Consider the following 22,139-nt stretch of genomic DNA (forward strand, 5'->3'; position numbering starts at 1 on the left):
CACATCATCACCAGCATTTGGTGTGGTCAGTGTTTTGGATTTTCCCAATTCTAACCGGTGTGCAGTGGTATCTCACTGTCTTACACTGTTAACATTTTGACATACCAGTATTTTTCCGCAGGATGTTTTCAAAATATTTATATCACCCATAAGGACTATGTCTTGCTAATTTCTTTCTTATGTGGCATAGAAGTGAAGAAGAAATTCAGGAAAAAAAACTGATGACACCTAGAAGAATGAAACTGTCATTGAGAATAGGATTGTCATCTCCGTTTTGCTGTGGTCAGACAGGCAAAAAGATTTTAAGATGACATACATACAGTGAAGACTACTATGCAGCTACAAAAAGACTTGAGCTTTTCTTTCCCTCTGTACCTACTTATTTTTCACGTGTGATGTGATATAAAACAGTTTGTGGCAAATGCTTTTGAGAAACCATATCTATGCTGATAAGAAACTAATTTGGGATTCAATCATCATTCTTCAAATGTAATAAAGAAAAAAGAAGTGTAATAAAAGCTTGAGTCATCAAGCTTGATAAAACCAAAAAGTTTTAGTGGGGAGGGGATGGCTCAAGTGGTAGAGTACATGCTTAGCATGCATGAGGTCCTGAGGTCCTGGGTTCAATCCCCAGTACCTCCTCTAAAAATAAAGAAATAAACATAATTACCTCCTCCTCCAACAAAACCAAAAAGTTTTATCAACTAATGCTTAAGGATGGTAACAAAAATTAGTCATTGTTACTAGTATAGTGTGGAACTTTCAAGTTCTTTGGCATTCATTCATTCCACAAATGTTAATTGAGTGTCTAAGTTATGCCAGATATTATGCTAAGTGCTAGGGATACAGCAGAGAATAAGACAGATGTAATCCCTACCCTCACTGGAAATACAGCCTAGACTAGACTAGAAAGACCAACAAACAGGGAATCCACGAAGACAGAAAGGAACAGAGCTTCTTTAGAGGAAATATCGACGGAGACCAATGATAATGATCATGGAAGACCTTTCAGAGCAAGAAACACGAGCATTGAGTCCTGCCACACGAGCAACCACCGGAATGACAGGGAGAACATTGTTCTAGACAGCAGGAAAAGCAAGAATTAAACCCATCCTAAAAATCAGATCACTAGGGTGGTGTGTACTCCATCAGAAGAATGACACCAGATGAGGACACAGCACGTGACAAGAGCAGTTCAAGCAGGATTTTGTAGGCCATGCTAAGGAGCGTGAATTTTATTCTAGTGCATGGAGAAGCCAGAAACAGGGGTTTTAAGCAAAAAAGTGATACAATACGATGTAAATGTTATGCAAATAACCCTGGCCACTTTGTGCAGAATGGCTAGAGAGCAGCCAGAGCAGAATTTGGGAAGCCGTTGAGTGGTCTGAGCAGGAACTGATGCTGGAAGCCTCAGTGATGGAGGCAGAGAAGGCTGGATTCAACGCTGGGTGGGTGTGGTGCGCAAAACACACACCCACTGTTGTTTCTAAGATTTAGAAGCTAGTTTAAAATTTAGACACAGAATTTGCTGATATTAAAGTATTAGCAAATCTGGGCAATTTTGTTCAAGAAAAGATGAGAAGATTCACAAAAAATAGAGGCTATCTATCAAGAAGGGCAGCACGTCTTGGCATGGGGAAGGTGTGGCTCAGTGGGAGTGTGTGCTCAGCATGCACAAAGCCCCAGCTTCAACCTCAACGCCTCCACCAAAGAAGCAAACAAACCTGACTACCTCCCTCCCCCCTCCAAGAAAAAATGTTTTAAAGGGCAGCTGATAGGAGGCATCCTAAATAGAATAATAAACTAAACCTAATTTGAATTGACTGAACTTTTCAAAGAAATAGAGTCTACGATTTTATAAATAAAACATTATTGAATGTTTTACTTATGAACACTTTTTTACCACTAACTTGGAAAAGCAGTTGTTAGGAACACATTAATGCTTCTGAATACGAATAAATGACTGTTATTTGTTACTAATGTCAAAGCTGTCCAAGTTTCATTTTTCTAATTTAATTATTTTCATGTAATACCACAATAGTTCTTTATAATATTAGCCGTAACCTTGAAGAGTTTTTTTCTGAAAGGTCTTGTGCCTTTCAGTTAACGTGGCTGTTCAGGTTTATACAATCCTCAAGCTGCCTATATATATATACACGTGTGTGTGTATATATATATGTATGTATCTATATATGTATACATGTACCTGGGCAGTGGGCAGCTGGGAGTTGTGTGTGTGTGTGTGTGTGTGTGTGTAATTGCCAAGCCGCCCAGGTATGAAAAGCGCCCGGCCGCCCAGGTGCAGGAAGACCTCTGCGCGGACAGAGGAGCCCCGCCTCCAGTCGCCTCCCAGAAGGACCCCCGCGCCCCTGCCCCGAACGTGCAGCCCCACCCGCAGGCCCCGCGGCGGGCGGGCGCGCGCGGAGAGGTCCGGATGCCTCCGTCCGCGGAAGAGGGACCGAGGGGCCCCCGGGAGACACGGAGAAGGAGGAGACCCGCCACGCATACGGGGGCAGACGCAGGGGAGGCAGCAGGAGACCAGCGAGGCGGGCGCCCGGGACGGGGCCGGCCCTGCGGGGAAGCCGCGTCCCCGGGGCCGGCCAGCTGCCGCGGAAGGAGCCCGTTTCAGAAAGAGCCCGCGGGTGGTGGCCGGACTGGGCCGCGAGTCCGGGAAGCGGGTCCGAGGTCTGCGGGCCGGAGCCTCAGCCGCCGCGCGCTGGTGGGGAGGGGCTCGGCTTCCCGCGCCCCGGCTCTGCAGACCCTGGCCCGGAGGAAGCCGCCCCAGGGAAGGGAGCCCCCGGGGAAGGGAGTCCTCGGAAAGCGCCCCACTGCGCACGGTGCGGGGTCGAGTCTGCGCCCGGGAGGCGCTGCGCCCTATGCGGGGTGACGAGGTCCGCGCAGGGTCCGGGCTCCGGCCCGGGTGGTGACAGCGGCCGAACTCCCAGCAGCGCGGTGCGCGTGCGGGTGGTTTTAAGGGTCCCGGGGGAGGGCTGCGCGCTCCCCGGCGGGGAGACAGAGCCCGTGCGCTCCCACCCCCTCCCCCGTGTGCAGGATGCTCCCATCCCGCCCCAAAGCCGCCGCTCCCGGGCCCCGCCGCCCCGGGAGTGAGGGGCGCGAGCCCCCTCAGGACGGCGCATCCGGGTCCAGCCTGCCCCCGGAGAGAAGTGGAAGCGATGAGGGTGTTTTGCTGGCTCTAGGATCCTTCCCGGTCGGTTGTCTGGGGGTTTGGCCGCAGTCCTCTGGAACCAGTGGGAGTCTGGACGGAATTCTGCTCTAGACCAGCCCCAGGGCACGAGGAGGGGCGAAGACCTCGTCCGAGCCTCACTGAGGGCTGGAAACTTGACCTGGTACCTAAAGGTTGCATTTGGAATCGGCCTGGGGGCGAGCGGTCTGCTGTCTCAGCACCTCTTCTACAGCGACCACGACCACTCGGAGGATTGCGTCTTCTCCTGGGAGCCCTCCCGTACGTCCCACTGTGGACCACAGGACCCTCTGTCCCCTTCTGGGACTCTTCTCTTCTCCCCCTGCTTGGTGGCCACGGTAGGTCTCCTCTGCCCTGTGCTCTCTCCAGATGCTGTGAGCAAGGAATGCTGGCCAAGGAAGCAGAGGATGTGAAGGACAGAAGCAGGCTCCTGGGTCCACTTTCTTCCCCTGAGTCATCCCGGTCTTAGGGGCCTGCACAGCACCCCACCACTGAGAACCTGAGGCGCCTGCAGACCTGCGGGTCCCGCCCTCTGGCCGCCGGGTCATGCACTGTGTCGTCCTTGGTGCCACTTCCCCTGCTGCACACCTTTCCCGCTGTGGGTTGAGGGTTGGGGTCCCCAGCGACCACCACCCCACCCCGCCCTCACAGGGATGTGACTTTCTTCTTTCCTGGCTGTTTGTATTCAGACGAAGTGGTGTCAAATAAAACCACATCAGGGCCCTGGGTCGTTGATCTGAATGAAAAGTAAAATGAAATTTAATTTAATTTGAAATATTTTACCCCAAGAAAAGGGTAATTTTTTGATTGCTAAGTTACTGTCCCTGTACTTTAAAGGGTCCTTCTATATAGGCATCAAAAGAGATGTAGCAAAGAAAGATCTGAGTCTTCCAAGGCTTCCTAAACGATGTAAAATCCAAAGTTCTTTCTGTGGCCACAAGTACTTCGCAGTTTTCATAATTTTGCCTGCCAGTCCAGTGTCACCCACTTTGGTTCCTCTCCAACTGCCCACACTCCTGGCACCTGGACTCTACACACTCCCCCAATCATTCTGCACACTTCCAAGGGACCCTGCCTCTGTGCTGTTTCCTCAAACTAGTGAAAACTTGCCTTCCACTCAGATGAAAGGTGAACTATTTCATCTTTAAGTCAGAAAACTTCACACTTGGGTATATAACCCCTGGGGTTCACAGCCACTTCCCAAGGGGAACTAGGCAAGAAAAGTTTTAGAGTGATCTGTTTCCAGACCCTCAAATTCAACTGTACTCTTTCCTAGAATTGACCTGCCTGAGAATTCCATAGGCTCCAACTCTTCCTTCACACCCACCCTTCACTCAAATCAAAATGCAGGCATGACGCCCATCAAAGGACAACTGGAAATACTGGTGTAAGTTTTAATGGAAATGAACGACTCATGACTGGGTAGCAACTTTATTAAGTTCTTTATTTCCAACAAAATTGAAGGAAGACCCAATTAAGAAGTCAGCTGATATGTCTTTAAAATAATTTTTTATAGTAGATGATGTTACGCGTTGAATTCTGTTCCCCCAAAATAATATGTTGAACTCCTAACCCCCAGTACCTTAAACGTGAGGTTTTTTGGAAATAGGGTCTTTTTAATAAAGTTAAAAAGAGGTCATGAGGGTGAGCCCTGATCCAGTAAGTCTGGTCTCTGTATCCAAAGGGGAAATTTGGACACTAAGGCAAGCACACACAGGAAAAAGACACCCTGAAGACGCACAGCAAGAAGACAACCATTTGACTGGATTGATGCCTTAAGAGGCAAAGAAACGTTCCCTAGAGCTCGCAGAGAGCCTGGCTCAGCCAACAACTTGATTTCAGGCTTCTAGCCTCCAAAAGTGAGAAAAAAATCTGTTATTTTAAGCCACCCAGTTTGCAGTACTTTCTTATAGCAACCCCAGGAAACAAATACAGATTTCTCAGTAACTAATTCCCAAAGAGTTCAAAATAATTGAGAGACAGCATTCAAGCAAAACTCCTGCTTTAACCACTTTTCTCATCATGTACATCCCTGAAGCTGAAAAAGGAGAGAGGGAATCCATGAAAGAGGGGGAAATAGAATCTGGTCCATTCCAGCAAAAAATATTCATCTTAGGATTCATAAGCTATTTAAAAGTTACTTTCTATACCACTAAGTAAGATATTACTATAAAGTTCTACTTTTCATAAATTATGAATTGAAGTGTGTAATTCTTTGTGTTGGTTTAATCAATTAATTTGTTAACAATTAATTTGTGTTTCATTGATAAAAAATGTTTAGCGCTTGGCTTTATGGGCCTAGACATTTTTAAGTTAAAAATTTTAACTTATTTACATATTTTTGTTGCAGAGTAGTGTGGTAGGATGACTGTTAGAGACTTTTGGGGGGAGGTAATTCGGTTTATTTATTTATTTTTAATTTTTATTTGTTTATTTTTTTAGGTGGAGCTACTGGGGATTGAACCCAGGACCTCATGCATGCTAAGTATGCGCTCTACCATTTGAACTATCCCTCCTCCTTTATTTAAATTTTTCAGGTGGATTTACTTATTTTAATTTTAGATGGATAGAAGACTTTTAAGTATAATAGTACAGCAGAGTAAGATTCTATGAGGGAAGTAGAAAGGACATGAAGTTCAAATGTGAAAAAGGAATCATGTAGAATTTCCTGCTACTGAAGAATTTCTATTTCATGTATTTTTTAAAAGAATGATGGTGATTGTCAAAACCATACAATATTTAGACACCATTGAATACATTAATAAAAGTGATTTAAGATTTTTATTTTTAAGGTATGTATTGTATTTGCACTACACAGGAACTATGTTAGCTGTCACTTTATACATGTAAATAGGTTTACAGTTCATCAAAATCTTCCTAGAAAGTATGTGAGCAAAAAAAGTTTGAAGACCATTGTTTGAAGGTCCAGTGGAAACACTGCTTCCTTTGTCCAGGCTCCCTGCCCTTTCTCTCTCCTCTTCCCCAGAACTGCTTCACGATTTGCTACAGCAAAGAGGATGCTGTAACGCAGGGGAAGGATCAGTGGTCTGCAGCTCTCTCCTTACTGCCGGCGGCGGGACAGGAGCGACGGGTGGTTTCTGTTTGTATGCCTGCAGGGCGTGACTATAGACGCAGAATATGTGGTGACTAATTTGTTCGACTACATAGTTCTTAAGAATTTCCCTAACATAGTCCTATCCTAGAGTTTGCGGTGTAAATAAATTTTGGTAGAAAACATTTTGGTAGAAAAATACGCATTTTAATCCCAAAATACACTGAGAAAATGTCTGGTACTACCTAGAATAATTGAATTGAAACCAAGTAAAAGGCCCCAAGCCATTTGAAGTATAGTATAGTGGGCCTCTCTTACAGAAAAGCTGAGTGAAGATGTTAGAGTTATTTGGAATTAATTGCCTTAAGAAACAAAATTTTTGTTGTTTTCAGAAAAAAATCTGGAGGCTAGTGGGTATTGCAAGTAGAGGATGCAGAGGAAGTTGGTGTGGTAGTTACTACTGTAACGCAGTAAAGATCAGGTCAAGTAGTAAACAGCAAGACTGGAGAAAACGTAGCAATTTTGTTTAAATGAGCTAAGGGAAAGACTGCTTTGAATTGCTTCCAAGTTCTGAGTAGATTAATAATCTCCATCACTCAGTGGAAGAAAAACGCTGCTTCATCCACAATCTAGTCCTCAGTTTTGGCTCACGATTAAGGATGAAGTCTATTTCATTTCTCTATGTTGCTTCCTTCTCTTCCTTCTTCCTCTTTTTTCTCTTTTAAAATTAGGTAAGGTAGGTATTAAGACACCAATGGGAACCCTCCTCATAAATCTTTCAAGTCCACACCATTAATGGAATATTAGTCTATACTTGATTCTATGCTTACACAGATATGTTTACATAAACATTTCTATTCTTAAAATAGAAAATGGAGTTATTTATCATCTCACATTGGCTTTCCAATTAACAATGTTATAAACGTTCCAGATCAGCCCAAGTAGGTGCCCCTATTCCTTCTTAGTTGCTGCTTCTCCGTCTACAGTATTGTTCTGCTGCACTGCCTCCGTTCCTTCTCTTACAGCTGTTAACGGGGTAGAACCACAGGCCCCTGATACCAAACCTAGGTTTAATCCCGGACCTAACTGCAGTTTCAGCCTTCTCCAGAGATGGGATCTTAATCACCCAGTGTGGAATTTTCTGGTTGGCACCAGTGAAGTAATGTCCCTTGGTTCCTCTCCATCACCTCCTGCCCCTCCCCCCGGAAGGAGAGGTAATTTGCATGATAAAACGCTTGCCCAATACTTTTCCCCCCAAAAGATGATGTCCTGGCCCAAAATAACCCTTTCTCTTCTTTTGCTAATGACTGCCTTGCTCCACCCTCCTGCTTATAAAAACCTTCCATTTTCTACAGCTCCTTAGGGGACCGTTCTATCTACCAGATGGAACGCTGCCTAGTTCAGGAATCGTTGAATAAAACCAATTAACTCTCCAGATACACTTAGTTGAATTTTGTTTTAACATAAGACAGGTATAATGTAGAAAACAAACTCATAGTTATGGGGGGGAGAGGGGTGAATGGATAAATTGGGACTTCGATATTTGCAGATACTAACTACTATATATAAAATAGATAAATAGCAAGTTTCTACTGTAGAGCACAGGGAACTCTATTCAGTATTTTGTAGCAACCTATAATGAAAAAGAATATGAAAAGGAAGGTATGTATGTATACGCCATACATTGTGCTGTACGCCAGAAATTGACACAACATTGTAAACTGACTATACTTTAATGAAAAATTTAAAAATTAGAGATAGGCGTAATTACAGTACTTAGCACACGCAACTGCAACGGGAAACAAGCGTTGGTTACATGAAATACTTAGTCCTGTCCTGGTGCAGGAGGGGCTGTGTCAGTTTGGGGGAAAGAAACTGTGTGTAGTTCCACCTCATTCTGTTCCACGTCTAACTAGACATTGCACAACAAGTATATTCCCTAATTTCTAATTATTTGTATGGTGATAAATGCATAGGGTATTTTCACTTTTCTACTATCACAAATTCAGCTGCAGTAAGCATTCTGAAACAAAAATTACAGTTTTTCACTTCTTAACAGTTTTTTGCTTCTTAAATAACAACAAAAAACCATTAACAACAGTGCTGCTAAGAAGTATGAGAAAAGTTAGTCTCACACACTAACAGCTGGAGTACGAGTTAGTAGGTGGGTACAAGGGTCTGTTAGAGTTAAAATCTGCGTGTACTGTGATCTCGCGGTCTAGCTTTAGGACCCTAATCTACAGAAACAGATACCCAGGCTAAATTTTAAAAATTCACATGGGTGTTAGATTTTATCTATGAAATGAAGTATTTATGAGAAAACTTTTTAAAGCTAACCCAAATGGATTTTTTTTCTTTTGTTAAAGTGGATTATTAACTTAGGTCATGTGGACAAAGATTGCCTCCTGCCACGTCAGTAAACAAAGGATGTGGTGCCAACCAAGCCCTCAGCCACCCCAGAGGCCCCTCCTGCACGGTGCGCCCCACCCCGCCCAGGGGACTCAGGATCCTGGCCCTGGACAGTTAAAGTGCAGATCAAAGGATTGATTTCAGTGAGCCCAGACTCTCGCATCTCCCCATACATAGAAGAGTGCTAAATTCATTAATTTGAGTTGTCTGGATTTTCTTTAATTAACAATAATCTTCTGATCTTTCCACTACCTGTTTTTTCTGTTTGTTTGTTTTGGGTTTTTTGGTTTTTGGCTTCTTAATTGGCTCCACTAACTTTTTTTTTTAATTGAAGTATAGTGGTGTTTACAGTATTATGTGAATTTCTGGTGTACAGCATAATGATTCAGTTATACATATACATATGTTCCTTTTCATATTCTTTTTCATTGTAGGTTATTACAAGGTATTGAGTATAGTTCCCTGTACTATATGGTAGGACCTTGTTGTTTATCTATTTTATATATAGTAGTTTGTATCTGCAAATCCCCAACTCCAAATTTATCCCTCCACCCCTACACCTTTCCCTCCTGGTAACTATAAGTTTATTTTCTATGTCTGTGACCAACGACCTGTTTTTTGTTTTTGTTTGCAGAAACTCCTACATAACCTGGCTCCTCCCTTACCTCTTTGGAACAGACCCTCAGAGCTATCCTAGAGGCTGTCTCCCAAGCTTAAGTCCTCATTTTGTCCACCAGATAAAACATAATTCTCAGCTTTTAGGTTGTGCATTTTTTTCCAGTGGACAGTCATTTGTAACAACATATTATTTCATTTTTGGGAGGTTGTTTTTCTGAAAAGTTTAATTATATTTCATCTTACTGAAACTATATACTAAATGAAAATATAACAGCTTATTAAAAGACCCAGTTGAAAAATCATTCCATTTAGAAAATCATGACAATGCTAATATTCTTTGAACGAATATCAGATTCTAAATCACTTCATCTGTAATCTGTATCCTGTGAAAACCAAAATCCAGAATCACTGTTTGCTTTCTAATAGAACATTTACCAGTTCATTTAGAGTATTTTAGTAAATCTATGAAATTACAACAATTAGTAGATACTAGGAAAGAAACTGAGGGAAACCTCTCTCAGTGACCGACTATTCGTCAATGCTTCTTACATTTTTTTCTGTTCTTTTGAAAAAAACGCATGCCTCTTCCTGACTTAGCAAATCACTCACTTGCAAAAATAAATTTCTTAATAGTACAACCCATGATTAAATGAGCAGACAAATATTTTATATACCAAAAGCTCTAAATGTTCTAAGATACATGTGATGAGGTTATTCTACAGGAAAAGTTAAATGTGACATGACCCTTTAATTCTGGAGAAGTCTATCCCCACGATAGAGTTCGCTCTTTAGAGAGCAGTATTACCGAGAAGTCCTGTGTTACATCCTTCACGTGTCGAGCTTTGAGAACTAACTCAAAGGCGCAGAAGAGACTAAGACTTTCAAAGCCTTCACCGTTGCTGGCCAGAGAGGCCCTCATTCCATCTGACAGGTACAAATCATGCTTAGAATTTTAAAGAATCTCTTGAAACTCTCCTCATAATGTTTTCTGATGACCGACGTAGAAGCTGAACAGGGTTACAGAGAGGTTAAGACCCTTGCAGTTCACACAGCTAATTGGTGTTTGCTGATAATCACTTTTTATTTCGATGAAAAGGAACTCGAGAACAGATGGACTTGTGCACTATTTGATCACCCTTCCTGGGATGACTGACTCTATCTCCTACGTCAGGAAAACTGCTGCAGATTGCCCAGCAATCTTCCAGCCTCTGACCCAGGGACCTGGGAAGGAAAAACTCAGTCTGGCAGCCACTGTTTATGGCTGGGCTGGAAGCAATGTGACTTAGGGGCCAGGGGCCAAGAAACTTGATGTAGAAGGAATTTCACTTAACAGCTGAGATGTCATTCCCTCCCGTGAGGTCATTTTAATGACTGTGCAGAGACACTGCAACGCCTGACAAGGTGAGGTAAGCTGGCGTCTCGTTCACCAGGAGTGTCTCAAAAGGGACACAGAGGTGACAGCATTTGGGGATCAGAAAGTGCACATCATGCTTAAGGTGGGGAACCAGCCCTGGCTGCTGGCTTCCCTGGCCACTAAAGCCGACCTGGGAAGAATTTTAAGTCACACAATTTTGTTAAAATATTACCAGGACAGTCTCGGCAGCTTTGTAAACCATTTGACAGCACTGGCAAGGGTCTCTTTCTGGGCTCTGGTTTTATTCCATTTGTGCACGTTCTGTCTTTATGCAGCTACTGCAGTTTTAATTGCTAAAGTTTACAGTGAGTTTTGAAACGAAGGCGTGTGCACCCTCCAGCTTTGTTCTTTCCCAACATGATTTTGGCTGTTTGAGGTCCCTTGAGATTCTGTATGAATTTTTGGATGGATTTTTCTGTTTCTGCAAAATTGTTGTTGGGATTTTGATGGAGATTGCATTGAGCCTGCAGGTCACTTTGGATTGTGTTGTCATCTTAACAATATTGAGTCTTCCAGTGAACAGAGGATATCTTCCCATTTATTTGTATCTTCTCTGACTTCTCCCAGCAGCGCTACTCAGTTCTCATCGCTCGTTGCTTCACTTGCTCCGTCTCCTTGGGGAGGTTGATTCCTAGCTCCTTAGCACTGTGCTCCTTGGGATGCACCTGTAAATGTGGCTTTATTTCCCTTTTTGATGGACCATTATTAGTGTATGGAAATGTAACTGATCTTGTTTTATTGTGATTTTGTGTCCTACCACTTTCCTGAGTCGCTTTATAAGCCTTGTTCCTGATTTGAGAGGAGGAAAAGTTTTGAGTCTTTTTTTTTTTTTTGGAAAGTTTTGAGTTTTAACCACTGAGTGTGACGCCAGCTGTGGGTTTTCATAAACGCTTCTTATTATATTGATGTAGTTTCCTGCTATTCTTACTTTATTCAGTACTGCTATCATCAAGAGATGATGAATTTTGTTAAATTCTTTTTCTGCATCATTGAGATAATGAAGTGCTTTTTTCTTTTCATTCTTTCAATTGATTTTAAAGATTTACAATTTTAAAATCTGAATTCAGTTTGCTAGTACTGTGTGGGGTATTTTTGCATCAATATTTATAAAGGATATTGGCCTTTAGTTTTCTCTTCTGCGTCTTTGTCTGGCTTTGGTATCAGGTTGTGGTAGCCTCATACAATGGATTAAGAAGTGTTTGCTCCCCTTCAATTCTTTCGGATAACTTTAGCTCTTCTTTAACTGTTTGGTAGAATTCACCAGTAAAGATGTCTGGCCCTGGGCTTTTCCTTATTGCAAGGTTTTTGATTACTGAAGTCAATCACTCTATTAGGAGGTTAATCAGGTTTTCTGTTTCTTCATGGTTCAGCTTTTGTGTGTGTGTGTGTGTGTGTGTGTATGTGGTTTCTTTCTATTTTTTTTAATTGAATTATAGTCAGTTACAGTGTGTCAACTTCTGGTGTACAGCATCCCAGTCATGCATATACATACGTATATTTGTTTTCATATGCTTTTTCAAAAAGATTGTTTACTACGTCTGCAGGTCTGTTTCTGTTTTGTAGATGAGTTCATTAATGTCCTCTTTTTTCTTTTTTAGAGTCCACATATAAGTGATCTCATATGGTATTTTTCTTTCTCTTTCTGGCTTGCTTCGCTTAGAATGACATTCTCCAGGAACATCTCCAGTTGCTGCAAATGGCGTTATGTAGTCGGTTTTTATGGCTGAATAGTATTCCATTGTATAAATATACCACATCTTCTTTATCCAGTCATCTGTGGATGGACATTTAGGCTGTTTCCATGTCTTGGCTGTTGTAAATAGTGCTGCTATGAGCATTGGGTGCAGGTGTCTTTTTGAAGTAGGGTTCCTTCTGGATATATGCCCAGGAGTGGGATTCCTGGGTTAGACCTTTGTTCATTTTTAATGTAAGCATTGATAGCTATAAATTTTCCTTCTAGGGCTGCTTTTGCTGTAGTTTTGGTGTGTTGGGTGTTTATTTTTACCTGTCTCAATATATATTCTAATTTCCCTTGTGATTACTCCTTTGACTCTTTGACTCTTAAAGAGTGTGGTGTTTGGGGAAAAAAAAGAGTGTGATGTTTAATGTTCACATATTTTCTAGTTTTCTTAATAGGTGTGAAACGTGGTATCTCACTGTGGTTTTCATGTGCATTTCCCTAATCACTAGTGACGCTGAGCATCTTCCACGTGCTTTTTGGCTACTTGTACATCTTCTCTGTAAGAAAAGTCTGTTCAAGTCCTTCGCCCATTTTTAAATTAGGCTGTTTCTTTGTTGTTGAATTTTAGCTCTCTCTATCTTGTGGATTATAACCCTTAGTCAGAAGCGTGATGAGCAAACACTCTCTCCCCTCTGTGGGTTGCCCTGTTCTCTGTTGATGGTGTCCTTTGATGTGCAGAAGTTTAGCTTTTTATGAAGTTTGATTTTTCTGTATTTTCTTTTGTTGCCTGTGTCTTTGGTGTTATATAAAAGAAACCATTGCCAAATTCAAGGTCATGATGATTTAGCCCTATGATTCTTTCTAACAGATTTTTAATTTTATCTCTTACATTTAGGTCTTAGATCCTCTTGGAATCAAACTTTGTATATGGTGTTAGGTAAGGATCCAATTTCATTCTTTTGCATGTGAATATCCAGTTTTGCCACCACCATTTGTTGAAAAGACTGGAAGATGAAAACATCTTTCAAGCCATGAACACGGGATATCTTTCCATTTGTTTGTATCTTCTGTAATTTTTTCAGCAATGTTTTTGTCATTGTCAGTGTAAATGTCTTTCACCTCCATGGTTAAATTTATGCCTAAGTATTTTATCATTTTTGCTGCTATTGTATGTAGAATTGATTTCTTAATTTTCTTTTCAGATTGTTCATAGTTAGTGTATAGAAATGCAACTGATTTTTGTGTACTAATTTTGTATCTTGAAATTTACTAAATTAGCTTTAATATCCCTTCAATCCCTGCCCCTGTCATGGAATCTTTACGGCTTACTTCATGTAAGAGTCTGTGAACAGAGATTGTTTTACTTCTTCTTCTTCTTTTTTTTTTTTTTAACCAATTTGAATGCCTTTTATATCTTTTTCTTGCCTAATTGTTCTGGGTAGAGCTTCCAATCCTGTGTTAAGCAAAAGCAGGGGGAAAACAGACTCCTCATCTTATATTTGCTCTTAGGGGAAAAACTTTAAATTTTTCACTGCTGGTTGATTTTTCTACATGGATTTCATTATGCTGAGATAGTTACCTTCTATTTTTAGTATATTTTGTGTGTTTGTCATGCAAAGGTGTTAATTTTGTCAGATGCTTTTCCTGCATCATTTGAGATGATCATGTATTTCTTCCCCTTGGTTCTGTTCATACAGTGTCTTCAAGTTTTGTATATTGGAACTTTCTTCATTTCAGGAATAAATCACAATTGGTCACAGTGTATAATCCTTTTAATATGCCGCTGGGTTCAGTTTCCTATATGGCCAAGTGATTTTCCAGACGGATGCCAAGTCTGTTCAATGGGGAGAGGACAAGTGATGATGGCAAAACTGGACACCCACGTGAGAAAGAGTGAAGTTGGATTCTTTTTCTGTTTTATGTGGTGAAAAGTCAATAACACTGTTCTGCAAGGACCTCTAGAACTTTTTCATCTTGCAAAACTGGAACGATGTCTATTGAGAAATTTCCCTTTTCCCTCTCCCCCGGGTCTGACAACCACGAGTCGACTTTCTGTTTCTAAGGTCTGACCACTCTAAGCGCCTCGGAATCATGCAATGTTTGTCTTTTGTGATGTGCTTATGCCACTGAGCAGAATGTCAAGTCACCCATACCGCAGAATGAGAAGGATTCCCTTCTCTGAATGTGAATGATGTCTCACCATCTGTATGTGCAGTTCAATATTTCTGTTTCTCTTTTCAGCCACTGGAGGACCTTTATGTTGTCTCCATCTCTTGGCTATTGTGAACAGTGCTGCTGTGTTTACATCCTGAAGTGAGATTGCAGCGTCATATGCTAGTAACATTTTAAATTTTTTGAAGATCCTTCTTGCTGTTTTCCATGGTGGCTGCAGTTTTACATTCCCAACAATGTTGCATGAGATTTCCAATTTTATTTTATTACATTAAGAACACTTAACCTGAGACCTACCCTCTTAACAACTGTGAAGCATACACTGTGTTAGAGGAGTCAGTATATTCTGTGTGTCAACCCTGTATCGGGTACCTGGTTTGCCAATGCTTCCTCTCATTATGCACGTTGCCTCTTCGTCCTGTCAGTTCTTTCCCTGCCAGTTTGGCTATTTTTCCTCTGTTGCCTGTGCCTTTGGTGTCACATCCAAGAAACCATCGCCAAATCCAACACCATGAAGTTTTTCCCCTACGTTTTCTTCTAGGAGTTTTATAAGTTTCAGGTCGTACATTTAGGCCTTTAGTCCATTTTGAGTTAATTTTTTATATGGAGTAAGGTAAGGGTCCGACTTCTTTTTTTCCATACATGGATATCCAATTTTTCTAACACCATTTGTTGAAGAGGCTGTTAAAAGGTAAAGTGAGGCATGTTAAAATTTTTAAGAGTTTATTTGAGCAAAAAGCAGTTCAAATTGGGAAGCATCTGATCTGGCACATAGAAAGGGGCTTCAAGAAACTGCACAAAATGAAAGACTTTTACAGACAGAAGGCAGCTGGAACAAGGATATCACACCAGACAGACTGCACAGGAGCACGTGGGTTCTCTGCAAAGTTACCTTCCTACAGGGGATGGCTGGGGTCTGTGAGGTAGACGACTTAACTAGTAAGTAATCTAGGGAATGCAGGTGCTTCTGACTGACAAGTATAAGATTCCATTTCCAGGAGCTCTGGAACTGTAATTACGTCTTAGTTTTGTGACCTGGGGCTTAGCATAAGAAACTGCATTTGAACCTTTGCACCCTACACTTGAGGTTCTTTTCTGGGTCCCCTATTGGCTCCACTGGTCTGCACTGCTGTCTTTATGGCAGGACCACACTGTTTCCGTGCCTGGGCATTGTGGTATGTTTCAAAGTCAGGAAGTGTGAGTCCTCTGCTTTGTTTTTCTTTTAAAGTTGGAGTTTCATCTTACATCATATATAAAAATTAACTTATATGGATCAAAACCCTCCCCTGAAGTGCTAAAACTATAAAACCCTTAAAATAAAACTTCAGGGGATAGCTTCTTGACATTGGCTTTGGCAATGGTTTTTTAGATATGACACCAGAAACATAGGCAACGGAAGCAAAAATAAATAATAGGACTACATCAAAATTTAAAACTACTTGGGGGAGGGTATAGCTCAAGTGGTAGAGCACATGCTTAGCATGCATGAGGTCCTGGGTTCAATCCCCAGGCCCTCCTCTAAAAAAAATAATAAATAAACCTAGTTACTGCCCTCCACCAAAATAAAATAATTAAATAATACAATAATAAACAAAATATAAAGCTATTTAAACAAAATTTAAAACTACTGTGCAGCAGGGAGGGTGTAGCTCAGTGGTAGTGTGTGCCTGGTGTGCACAGGTTCCTGAGTTCGATCCCCAGCACCTCCATTAAGTAAACAAATAAACCTAATTAGCTTCCCCGCCAAACAAACTGCTGTGCAGTAAAGGAGACAATCAAAAGTGAAAAATCAACCTATAGGGTGGGAGAAATATTTATAAACATATATCTGGTAAGGGATTAATATCTAGAACATGTGAAGAGCTCCTTCTTTCCACGCTGCCCAGAGAGGGGTCTGTACGGCATTGTTCTGGGTTCTCATTGTGACCTGAAGGGAAACTCTCACAATGTCCAGAGCCCTGATACCCTGCAAATGAAGGAGGACAGTGCTCAAGTTCCTTGCAGCAGGAACCCACTTAGGTGGTACCAACCTTGCCTTCCAAGTGGAACAGTATATCTACTCCATGATGGCATCGACGTCATAGAGCTGAAGAGAACCTGGGAGAAGCTTCTGTGGCAGCTCGTGCCATTGTTGCTATTGAAAACCCAGCTGATGTCGGTGTCACATCCTCCAGGAATACTGGACAGTGAGCTGTGCTGAAGTTTGCTGCTGGCCACTTCGCACCTGGAACTGTCACTAACCAGATCCAGGCAGCTTTCCAGGAGCCGAGACTTCTGGTGGTTATTGATCCCAGGGCTGACCACCAGCCTCTCACCGAGGCATCTCACGTTAACCTGCCTGCCATCACCCTGTGTAACACGGACTCCCCTCTGCACTAGGTGGACGTCTCACTCAGTGGGTCTGACGTGGTGGATGCGCTCTGGGAAGTTCTGCGCATGCGCGGCACCCTCTCCCAGGAACACCCATGGGAGGCCATGCCTGATCTCTACTTCTACAGAGATCCTGAAGAGATTGAAAAGGAAGAGCAGGCTGCAGCTGAAAAGGCCGTGACAAAGGAGGAATTTCAGGGTGAATGGACGGCTCCCACTCCTGAGGCGGCGGACCGGTCCGAAGGCGTGCAGGTGCCCTCTGTGCCTGTTCAGCAGTTCCCTCCTGAAGACTGGGGCGCTCAGCCCGCCATGAAGACTGGTCTGCACCTCCTGCTGCTCAGGCCACCGAATGGGTCGCAACAACCACTGAGTGGTCGTGAGCTGTTCTTTCCACAAACTCTTAAAATGGAAATAGGTTGACGGAAAATAAACAGTTTCTAAAATAAAATAAAATAAAATAAAATAAAGAGCTCCTTCACAGCAATTATGTACATTCACAAATGTGTTTGCGATTCCTATGAACTATGGACCTGGAAATCCTCATACTAAGGGAAGTGGGCCAGAAAGAGAAAGAAAATACCATATGATACCACTTATATGTGGAGTTTAAAAAATAAAATAAGAGAATCCAGCTTAGAGGGTCTTTGGAGAACAGCTTTTAACCTAAAAAAACAAATAAAGCATGATTAATTAATTACATTCATTACAAATTCAATCATAAAGGAAAATATATATTAATTATATATTATGATAAATATAAACTATTAATAGCAAACTACTTTGTAGTTTTCTAATTTATCACTTTCTGAATCTTATGCAAATTATGTCTCCTCACATTACCAATACAAGATTGGTGAAAGACACTAAAAAAATAAAAATCCCTATGAACTAAACTGTGACACAGGGCTGGAGAGGGGCCACCCCGAGGTGGGACAGTGAAGGAGTATTTGTATCCCTGCCAGCTGAGTGCAAACGGCTTCTGCTGAGCCTCACTGACAGACATGCTGTTCTTTCCCACCTTTTAGTTCTTACTCCCAAGTCAGGGGACCGGTAGGGGGAGGCAGTCACTTGCTGAGTTTGTTCCAGTTACACATTATGAAACTGAGGGAAAAACTCAGGATGTGTTTGGGCCCACTATAGGACTGAAACTCCACTGATCGCCTGACCTCTGGAGGCCTGGACTCTGATGGGGGGCCACAGTGACATAGTGGGTCTCTCGGAGTCAGTGTTAGTTCAGAATCAGTGTCCAGTGGTCCCTGAAAGATCTGATTACCTCCTTTTCCCCAAAGCACAGTTACCCTGGTAAAAGGCCACAGGTCCTTCTGGTGAAGGCTGGGAGGAAGATAAACAGTATAAATTTGGGACAGGGTGCCAGGGTCCTTCCTCATGAGGACCTGTCCTCTCCTCCATTCAGGGGGCCCTGGGTCTGCAAATTAGCTCAGGTGGGAATTGATTGAGGGACCCATGACTCTCTGATTTATGATTCAGGTTAGACTTTCATTCAGTTGACCTAGACGTGTTCTAATGATACAGATCAGGTAAGAATTTAGTAGACTTCCTACCTGTGTTATTTTTAGGAACACCATTATCAATAGATCAAGGCTATCAGTCTTGCCTTCAGCAGTTGCGTGCCACCACTTGGCCCCTGCCACCTGCCCAGTTATTCCCCATGCATGTAGGTTTCCCAGTACACGTCTGCAGTTCCCGCTGGAAGGCCTGGCCAACAGAGAAGACTGATCACGGAGCTCTTTAGGGGCGCCAGGCTCCCCTCACTAATGTACTCTTCCCAGTCTTGGTGAGAGCTATGTTTCCTGAACCCTCCCAGGGTTGGTGAGTAAGTCTTAGAAGACAAATCCACTCTAACGCCCAAATTTCCAGAAGCCTTTGCATCTCTTCCTGTTCATTAAACTAAGGCAAGGCTGCATTTCCAGCTCACTCACTAAGGGCTACCTTTCCCACCTCCCCAGTTGCAACCTTCAGGGCAGAGTCTCTGCTTCGTGAGCTCACATCTCAAAATTAGCCTGATCCAAACTCACCACAACTCGGCCCTTCCCACACGGTCCCCCCGGACTTCCCCAAGTATAAAACAGAGAACTCAGGTCGTCCTTTCTGCGTGCGCTGTACCTCTACGGGCCTCACTCTACCCTGCGGGGGGGCCGTTTCTACTTGACTAGTTAATCACAGGATGAGTGTGGTCATGGGGGTGGGTCCCCTGACTTGTAGGGGAACGGCCTCAGGGGAGATCACTGGTGTCCTCAGGAGATTCCACTGGGGGTGGGAAGGTTACTTCCATGGGGTGGGGGTTCTCTTCATCTGTCTAAAAAGACTCATCGGAATTTAGGGGCTCCGTGTCCCCACCTTCGTCGGGGTCTCCCCCACACCCCCAATCCATCCGCACCACCCCTCTTCCCCAGCAGGGTCCGCACTTCAAGAGCAAACACAGCAGGACAGCTCACGTGGAACCCAGCCAGTCTCAGCCCTGGAGCTACAAGAGGTGGGGGTCTCCTTCAGGCAGTAGGTAGAAGCCCGCAAGTCATTATGCAGGGAATTTGAATACCAGAGCTAATCCTGCCCCCCACCCCCAACCCCCGCCATTTGTACAGTGACAGTAGGAGCAGCTAGTCAATCTCATTCTATTCATCAGTTTTTAAAAAATGCTTAAAAATATTATATACACAGTCATCTACCTCCTTGTTTCTTATAAACAATTATTTAAGTGTATACAGCGGAGGTATTCAGTGTATCATGGACTATCGGTAAGCTCTTTACTCCTGGAAACAGAGTTATTAGCATCTTTATATAATTAGATTAGGGAGCCAATTCCAGAAATCCTAGAACTGTCTTGGTGCCAATGGCTGTGTGTTCTTTCAGTGGTTGTGCCCTGTCCCTTCCCTCCTGGCTCAGCAGGGGCCTGAGTGGAGCAGTCCACATACGTTCACCTTCCCAGATCTTAGAACAGAAAGGAAAGAAGTGGAGAATGGACATTGAGAGGCAACAAGTATACAGCACAATCCTTTCTTGATTAGAATAACTAGTAAAGTGATCTGCCTATACATATGTATACATATTCTTTTTCATATTCTTTTTAATTATAGGTTGTTATGAGCTATTGAATATAGTTCCCTGTGCTCTACAATAGGACCTTGTTGTTTGTTTTGTATATAGTAGTTTGTATCTGCTAATCCCAAACTCCTAATTTATCCTTCCCCCTCTTCCCCTTTGGTAACCATAAGTTTGTTTTCTATATGTTTCTGTTTTGTATAAGTTCATTTGTCTCATTTTTTATTTTTTATTTACTTTTGTTTAAAAAAATTTTTTGAAGTATAGTCAGTTTACAATGTTGTATCAATTTCTAGCATACAGCACAATGCTTGTCATACATTAATATACATATATTCATTTTCATATTCTTTTTCACCATAAACTACTACAAGATATTGAATATAGTTCCCTGTGCTGTGTCTCAGGTTTTAGATTCCACATATAAGTGATATCATATGGTATTTGTCCTTCTCTGTCTGGCTTACTTCACTTAGTGTGATAATCTCTAGGTCCATCTATGTTGCTGTAAATGGCATAATTTCATTCTTTTTTATGGCCGAGTAGTATTCCATTGTGTATATATATCACAACTTCTTTATCCAGTCACCTGTTGATGGACATTTAGGTGCTTCTTTGTCTTGGCTATTGTAAACAGTGCTGCTATGAACATTAGGGTGCATATATCTTTTTGAATTAAGCTTCTCTCTGGATATATGTCCAGGAGTGGGATTGCTGGATCATATGCTAATTCTATTTTTAGGTTTTTGAGGAATCTCCATACTGTTTTCCACAATGGCTGCACCAAATTACATTCCCATCAACAGTGTAGGAAGGTTCCCTTTTCTCCATACCCTCTCTAGCATTTATCATTTGTGGACTTTTTAATGATGGCCATTCTGACTGGTGTGAAGTGATACCTCATTGTAGTTTTGATTTGCATTTCTCTGACAATTAGTGATATTGAGCATCTTTTCATGTGACGATTGGCCATCTGTGTGTCTTCATTGGAGACATGACTATTTAGGTCTTCTGCACACTTTTTGATCAGGTTGGTTGTTCTTTTTGTTATTGAGTTGCATGAGCTATATTTATATATTCTGAAAATTAAGCCCTTTTCAGTCTCATTGTTTGCAAGTATTTTCTCCCACTCTGTAGCTTGTCTTTTCATTTTATTTATTTTTTCCTTTGCTGTGTAAAAGTTTTGTATGTATGTTTCTTGATACTGATGCTCCCATTCTTACAAGATAGTCTTAAAGCAGGGGTATGTAAATCAAGGGAAATAGATTTTCTAATTTAAATGCTATTGCTATGTCTTCACGAGGTTGACAGTTTTAGGTGTAGTCCTGTGCATATTTCTAATCCACTTAGATGGGTCGAATAATCCTAACAAGGTTGAAAATACTGATATTTTGTTGACTGCTGTTGACATCTCATGAAAAGATGACAAGTATATTTCATGCCATGGACTTAATGACAACGACTGCTCAGGCTCTGAATTAAAAAAAAACAAAAAACACAAAAACAAAAAACCATATCTTTATTGGTTCAGAAAAAAATGTTAGTATTTTTCTATTAAAGAAAAAAAAAAAAAAACCCCACACAAAACAACTAAGATGGAAGACACAAAATCCTTGAATGGTATCTACAACAAAATTAGATGGTACATCAAACCCAAGATCTCCAAAACGTGAGCAGATAACAACAAACCACCAAACATGGCAAGACATGAAGGATGCCGGCATCTGTGTAAGAGGAAAGGGGGAGAAACAGCACCAGTGAGAACCAAAACCCTCCCTCTGAGCCAATTTGAGAATCAAATCTGAGTCTAGCATTTCGTACGAGGTGTTCGAAAGCTGGTGAGGGAGACCTCCCCATAAACTCTCAAAACTAACCGACGGAGTGCTAAAGGTTTAAGCAGTTCACGAACGAAGGACACAAAGGAAAAAGAGCCCAGATTAAACGAGGTGGAAGGCGGGCAGGGTCAGACCTCGGAAAGCAAACGGCGTCACATTTTTAACTTTTCACAAAGGCAACAGATGGCGCTAGAGAGCCACAAATTTAGAAAAACGCTATTAAACTACACCTCCCTTCTTAAAGTTTGGAAAACTAACACAAAAGTCAATAACAGAAACAGATCCATGTTGAATCTTATAAAAGGTTAATTTTTTAATAGAGAATA

At 42.1% G+C, this 22,139-nt stretch overlaps 1 protein-coding gene and 1 pseudogene across 4 annotated transcripts; both read left to right on the forward strand.

Moving 5' to 3' along the window:
- The first annotated feature begins 2,219 nt into the window (after positions 1 to 2,219).
- LOC102510336 (translation initiation factor IF-2-like) lies at positions 2,220 to 16,026 on the forward strand. 4 transcript variants are annotated; one of them, XR_004325822.1, is made up of 9 exons: positions 2,224 to 2,685; positions 3,358 to 3,540; positions 4,479 to 4,589; positions 5,645 to 5,687; positions 6,189 to 6,345; positions 7,280 to 7,468; positions 9,298 to 10,687; positions 13,272 to 13,313; positions 14,074 to 16,026. XR_004325822.1 is itself a non-coding variant. In XM_032496528.1 (3 exons), the coding sequence occupies exons 1-3, from the start codon at positions 2,277 to 2,279 to the stop codon at positions 3,669 to 3,671; spliced, it is 615 nt and encodes a 204-aa protein (XP_032352419.1). In that variant the 5' UTR covers positions 2,220 to 2,276; the 3' UTR covers positions 3,672 to 3,943. The 4 variants fall into 4 exon arrangements, 2 of the variants coding, with proteins under 2 accessions (XP_032352419.1, XP_032352420.1); XR_004325823.1 differs by lacking the exons at positions 2,224 to 2,685; positions 3,358 to 3,540; positions 4,479 to 4,589; ... (1 more) ...; positions 6,189 to 6,345; positions 7,280 to 7,468 and adding an exon at positions 7,907 to 8,806; XM_032496528.1 differs by lacking the exons at positions 4,479 to 4,589; positions 5,645 to 5,687; positions 6,189 to 6,345; ... (2 more) ...; positions 13,272 to 13,313; positions 14,074 to 16,026 and adding an exon at positions 3,572 to 3,943 and having other exon boundaries at positions 2,220 to 2,685; positions 3,358 to 3,463.
- A 504-nt stretch (positions 16,027 to 16,530) lies between these two features.
- LOC116668692 lies at positions 16,531 to 17,385 on the forward strand (annotated as a pseudogene).
- The last annotated feature ends 4,754 nt before the right edge of the window (positions 17,386 to 22,139 follow it).

This window comes from Camelus ferus, chromosome 14, assembly GCF_009834535.1.
Source record: "Camelus ferus isolate YT-003-E chromosome 14, BCGSAC_Cfer_1.0, whole genome shotgun sequence".
In the NCBI taxonomy this organism is placed as follows: domain Eukaryota; kingdom Metazoa; phylum Chordata; class Mammalia; order Artiodactyla; family Camelidae; genus Camelus; species Camelus ferus.

Bases quoted from the DNA above. Each gene is read 5' to 3' on its own strand.
- LOC102510336 (XM_032496528.1), top strand. From the start codon at position 2,277: ATGAAAAGCGCCCGGCCGCCCAGGTGCAGGAAGACCTCTGCGCGGACA. The intron at 2,686-3,357 runs GTCTGCGGGCCG...TGGTACCTAAAG, and splicing joins GTCCGGGAAGCGGGTCCGAG to GTTGCATTTGGAATCGGCCT. The intron at 3,464-3,571 runs GTACGTCCCACT...TGCTCTCTCCAG, and splicing joins CTTCTCCTGGGAGCCCTCCC to ATGCTGTGAGCAAGGAATGC.